At 33.3% G+C, this 6,392-nt stretch overlaps 1 protein-coding gene across 4 annotated transcripts; it reads right to left on the reverse strand.

Moving 5' to 3' along the window:
- Positions 1-733: 733 nt before the first annotated feature.
- LOC147840024 (uncharacterized) lies at positions 734-4,548 on the reverse strand. Of its 4 annotated transcripts, XR_015514002.1 has the most exons (8): positions 4,490-4,548; positions 4,025-4,097; positions 3,526-3,618; positions 3,241-3,378; positions 3,047-3,139; positions 1,680-1,782; positions 1,438-1,535; positions 734-1,376 (listed from the first exon to the last, which is right to left on the reverse strand). XR_015514002.1 is itself a non-coding variant. In XM_087291277.1 (7 exons), exons 3-6 carry the CDS (start codon positions 3,583-3,585, stop codon positions 1,723-1,725), a joined length of 351 nt encoding a protein of 116 aa, XP_087147403.1. In that variant the 5' UTR covers positions 3,586-3,618; positions 4,025-4,097; positions 4,490-4,548; the 3' UTR covers positions 734-1,376; positions 1,680-1,722. The 4 variants fall into 4 exon arrangements, 3 of the variants coding, with proteins under 3 accessions (XP_087147403.1, XP_087147404.1, XP_087147402.1); XM_087291277.1 differs by lacking the exon at positions 1,438-1,535; XM_087291278.1 differs by lacking the exon at positions 1,438-1,535 and having other exon boundaries at positions 4,398-4,548.
- Positions 4,549-6,392: the final 1,844 nt, after the last annotated feature.

The raw sequence follows: 6,392 nt of genomic DNA on the forward strand, positions 1-6,392 counted from the left end.
GGAATACCATCAGGCATGTTTCTGTAGCACACAGAAATAAAATACACAAGCTGTCACTGAGGCAGTACCTTTTCAAACACATTTGTACTTAAGCATCCATAATGGTACCTTAAATGTTCCATGAAGCGATTGTAAAATGTGCATTTTTTTATTTGATATATGACATAATCTTAATTAAAAAAAATAAAGTAAGGGGGGGATATAGAGTAGCTCTTCCCGAGGTGACGTGAAAACAAACACATTGATCCATAGGTGGATGTGACAAACTGCAAGCTTTGGATGTTTATATCAGTCACTGTTTTTGGAGCACACTATCTAAACATCTATAGATAGCAAAATCAAAACATATATACACTCACAGAAATATTTCATCCAAAAATTAAGATTTATGTAATTTTATTACATGACAAATTCCCATTTATATTTTTTTCATAATTTTAACACAAATCTACCAAATAAACTTTATACTATTTATTTTCATAAGGATAATAAAACCTATTTATTTTAAATGCATAATCCTCAGCTTTACGTAATTAGTTCATGTAAAGTGTAATTATTCTAAATTAATAATAAAAAGTGTATTTATTTAAAATACACAAAGTTTATTGTATAAATTGCATAATAATTAAGAGAACTAAATCGGGGTAACTAAAAAATATAAATAACATTTATTTGAATCATGTTTAATGTATGCTTATATACTAAACCAAATCAAACAATGCATCACATTGAATTAGACCAACTGGAAAATTCCAGATTTATTTATATTTATATTTTATACAAAACTCTGGATTGAGCCAAGTTAACATCAGCCAACATTTAGGAAACCATCCATATGAACCCACTTACACAGCCACACTCGAACATCACATGACTGCTTGGACACCCAAAAAAATAAATAAATAAAACATAAAACTGTACTCAGAGATCCATTTTCAGTTGCTAATTAACATATCATTATAGAACTAGGAAATCATTTTAACATATCTCTGGGTTGGAGCACAATGTGAAAAAAAAATGGGTAGGGGCTGTATAAGTTATTATTTTTAGCCAAATCACTGGAGCAATTTCAGTTTCAGTGTCTGTACTTTCGGGGAAAGCTTGGTTGAGTCCAGGTCCATCAGGATTTTCTGGTACACCTCAAATGTACACTTCAGGCTTTTAGGGTAGTTCAAATTGAGTGCGTAGATCAGGCCATATAACATAACCCATGCATGAGTGACACTCTACAGGTTGTGGAGAACCTCCACACCTTCCAGCACAACACGGACATCAGTGAAGCGTCCATCACCTTGACCATGATCCTTTGATTGTACTTTGTAGATGCCCATGGTCTTTCCTGCCATGTCTTCCTCTGCCTCTCTGGATTCAATGTCCTGGAATGTAAAAACACACACTTATAATATTACACACACGCATGCACGCACACATACGTACATCTTTTCATTAAAGCAGACAGCATATATGCATTCATGAGAACGGAATGGATGCAAGTTCAGGATAATGACCTTAAGACCTGATCACCCCCTAAAAGCCTGGAAAAATAAAAGTCACAAGGCTGTGGATAATAAGTTAACAACAACACAATGCATTTTTATCTCCAGTTGTGCAATTTCCTATTAATGTAACAACAACAATATAATATCTGAAAATTATACAAGTATTAGTCTTGTTCTCACTTGATTATGGGTCAACCCTTCACTTGGGGTGAGGTTTTCTATTTTAGAACGGAGGGATTTCCGGGGAGACTGCAGAGATTTTTCTTCCAATGAAGCCATTAACCTGCCACAAAAAAATGCAGTTAAAAAAAGTTAACTAAAAATGGAGACGCTTCTCATGAATGCTGTGCACCTTTCTGCCAATGTAACAATTTATAATCTGACAATCAAGTCAGGATGAGTGTAGTATGTCCATCAAGCCTGAAACTTAAAGGGATAGTTCACCCAAAAATAAAATTTTTACTCACCCTCGTGTTGTTCCAAATCCATATCAGCTCTGTTTATCTTCAGAACACAAATTCAGATATTTTGGATCTGATCCTCCCATAGACACCACTGAAAGTGCACATTCAAATTACACAAACCTACTAAAAACATAGTTAATGTAGTCCATGTGACATGGGTCACTCAATTTTAACATGATAAAGCAACAAGAATACTTTTTGGCTGAAAAAATTATAAAAATAAAGACTTTATGTTTGTGGACTTTAAATTGTGCATTTTCAGTGATGTCTATGGGAGGATCAGAAAGCTCTCAGATTAAATCCAAAATATCTTAATTTGTGTTCCAAAGATGAATGGAGGTGATACGGGTTTGGAACAACACGAAGGTGAGTAATTGATGACAAACTTTTCATTTTTGGGTGAACTATCCCTTTAAGAGTTCCATCCTGATGAAGCGGTTTCTTCCAATGAAATTACTCTAATAAACCGCAGGTGCACCATGACGTTACATACTGCTATAAAGCTCCTATCATTACATAAAACGATAGAGTTTACTCCACATCCATTAGCCCCAACAGTAAAAAGATCCATGCTTTTAATTGTACTGCTTTATTTACCTTTTGACATTGGGCTTTGGCTTCACTGACTGCCTCAGATCCTCCACTACCTTTTGAGAGAGAGAGAGAGAGAGAGAGAGAGAGAGAGAGAGAGAGAGAGAGAGCGGGCGAGACAAAGAAGAATAATTATCTCCTTGTTTTTCTGTATAGACAGCAACCATAATTATACTAAAAGGTGTGCTAATAAATGAAGACAGAAATTACAATATTTTGTAAACTACATTGTTAAAAAAAATACAAGAACCCACCAAAATCTAATTTTATATATTTTTAAAATCTATGTTACACCTGTAAGATAACAATTGAATACAAAAGAAAGAAAGGAGAAGGAGAGAAGGACCGTACAGTGGGGGACAACAGTGAAAGAGCAGGAGGAAGAGAAAAAGAGACTAAGAGGAGAGTAGGGTGGAGACTGAGGTAGGGAGAGGGCAAATAAAATGGAAAACAGCTGATTAGTCCTTTACCTTTACTAAAATGTCCACATACTTGCCATATCTTCAGAGACGGCAAGAAGGCTTCCTTGTGTGTGATGTTCTCAAGGCGCTTGAGTTCGTAAGCAGACAGTCCAGAACATGCATCCTGATGATACAAGGCACTTCTTAATAAACATTTCCAAAATCATATCAATGCAGTAAAATCATTTCAGTTTCATGAGCACTAGGAAATGTCTGTGTCATCACCTTGTTGTTTAGGCGAGGATTGTTGTTTCTGGCGGAGAAGGGGCATGTGGGTGCCAGAACCCAGACAACTTCATCTTCAGGTTCCTCTGAACCAAGCGGATTTAATTCCCTCAGAGTGACAGCTCTACCACCATTTACCTTGCATGATTTTTTTTATTCAAAACAACCGAATGGACTCAATGTTGAAATACTGGTGGTCAATGTGTCCTAATGTCCATTCCATTCTCATGAACAATCCATATTATCTAGATGGAAAAATTACTGGCACACTATTCTGATACATACCACATATTCTTTACCAAGTGTGTCCAGGTCTTCATTGAGGTAGATGCTCAGACAGCTCATCACACAATCTCGCCTCACATTGACATCTTCATTCTGTTAAAAGCCAACAGATTCAAAGACATTTATCTTCTTGACCACACCAATCACCTTGTTTTACACTGCAAAAACTAACAATCTTATAAAGTTTATTTGTAATGGAAACTCATTTTCAGGCTCTTTAAAATAAGATGATTGTTACATCTTTCTATAAAGCAAGTAAACTCCCATTGATTTCAGTTAATTTTAATTGTTGTTTAATTTTATTATTCTATATACAAGGCTTTACAGTATAAAATGCTAAAAGCAAGTTTCGATAACACTGATATTGTTTTATATAAATTTTAATCAATTTCAGCATTATATTGAAAATCTATTTTATATTACATTGACTGAACATTAATTAAAAGTTCATCTAATATGTTATACATGTTAACGTGTAGATCTTTTAACTTATACTTACAAAAATCTACGTTGCAACGTGGAGGTGAGAACACGGTGAGAGGAAAACTAAGAAAATACCACCAGTTACGTTTCTGGAAAAAAGAAAGTAAGAATAAAATAAGTGGTGTCATTCAGTTCTGTAATCTAACTAGCCGTAAAACAGCAAACATTAGCTTACATATTACAGTGACAATTCTTGACTTCAAATTCGATTCTCTTTATTTTCACAAACATAAAAACCAACAGCAATGGGTTAATTTGATTAATTGATGCATTTTAAAGTTGTTTGGCTAAGCTTAATGAAGTTATGATTCTAACGGGCATCTGTATTCTCCGGTAAACCAATGTACAATAAAACCGTTTAAAAAAATCACAAACTACATAAAACTTACCATAAATGAATTAATGTTATATACACTTGATGCTAAATAAAAAAATAATTAGAACAGGAGCCATACAACAAAGGATGTTTCGGATTACTTACCAACATGTGTGTGACGGATTCCCACAATATCCCGAGGGCTTGTGTCCAGCAAAAATGATGTCATTTCCTGTTTCCAAATTGATTTTTTTCATAACTTTGATGAAAACCAATCACATAAACTTTAAATAACAGAATCTTGTTTGTTTTATAACTCTTATTATTCAAACAATGTTAGTATTTATTAACTAAATGCATTAAATAAATTGTATAATTGATTAAATCTTTTAGAGTATATTTACTTTTAATGTATAGATTTTAAAAATATTAGTTTTTAAATAAAGTCAAATAGATGTAAATGCATAAAAACTAACTCTGCCATGAATCATTTCTGTGAGTGTAACTTTCATGGCAACTTTAAATGCCTACATAAACATATTAGTGTCTAAAATGTAGATTAGTCCTTTAAAAAAAAGTATACCAGTGTACCTTTTGAAAAGGTGAAATCCCAGTGGCTGCTTTTGTACACACTGAGTCTTTAGGTAAGAGCTAAGGCAAAACAAGAGTATGGTATGAGAGACTTTCATAAAGATTAACCTTTGCCTTTAATACTTGTAATGCACTGTATTGACAGATTGTAAAATCACAAGTGAACTGATGCACTTGAGTTTGTTTACCACAGAGAAAGAGGATGTGCACACAAATATACTAATATGGGATAAGGCACTTGTAGTGCATACTTTAATGTAGCACAGGCTGTGAATAACAGGTAATAACATTGTACATAATATTCCATTTGTTGTGTAAGAGTTAAAAATGTGTTGAAATAAAGTTAGACTCTACTCTCAAAAAATCTTGTGTAAAAAAGTGGAGAGGAAAAGAAAAGGAAAATAACAGGAAGTAATGAGAGAAATGCATGAGAGTAGTCTGTGAATTCATGCAGAAATCACACTATGAAAATAAACCATACTTTCCAAGCACATAAGTTGAGTTGGACTCTTCTATCAAGTGGCCTCAACAGACAGGGTAATAGCCAAAAAACCCCGGATAAAACTCGGTAAGAGTATAAAGCCCCATCAGGCTGAGTTTTAGAGTTGCACTAAGCAATCTTCTAGCTTCATAAGACTTTAGTGCATCATTAGGAGCCACTAATGGTAATTAAAGTTGGTTTTGAATGATTTTTAAACTTGACTTGACCATATTGACCATATGGATTACAGAAAGACAACCCTGAAAAAAGTGTTGCATGCAGAACTGTTGCAAACAATTTATTTGTGTTGAATTTAAACAAACAAATTAAATTAAATAATGTTCAGCTTAATTTGTTTGTTTAAATTCAACCTAAATAAATTGTTCAAAGCCACTTAACATTAAAAAATTGAGATAATCCAAAGAATCATCTTTGAATATTTTTTTTCAGTGAACTTGCAGCTCCAAAAAAAAAAAAAAGTAACTACTTGTTTGATCCCCTGTGAGTGAGTGCATTTCATTTTGAGCTAGAAATGTTTACGTTTTTAGCTTAGTCAAGCTCTGCCTTCTAAAAATGCTCAACAATGCCAAAATGACTGATATGGTCAATCAAATTAATCTAGGCAGAGTTTACAGAAGTAGTGGAAAGACCAGTTAAACACAGGGAGTACGTTAAGGCTGAAGTACAGTATACTGTAGCAAAACATTTAAAACTGTTATATTATAAAAAGGTTAAATAATAATATCCAGTGATGCAAACTATATGAATTAAAAATAATGATTTTTAACAATTAACAATTAATTAACAATGAATAATTTGATTAAGCAGAACTTTCAAAATTAAGCAAGAATGAACCTGCTGTCCTCCAAGATTTCAAAGGCAGAAAAGCACCGATAAAACACATCTGTTAATTGACAGTCTCCCAAAATTATTATTATTATTATTGTCATTATTATTTTTATTGATTTTCAGTTCAAAGACAAGACTTTTATTGAC

This window comes from Danio rerio, chromosome 17, assembly GCF_052040795.2.
Source record: "Danio rerio strain M-AB ecotype USA chromosome 17, GRCz13ab, whole genome shotgun sequence".
NCBI lineage: Eukaryota > Metazoa > Chordata > Actinopteri > Cypriniformes > Danionidae > Danio > Danio rerio.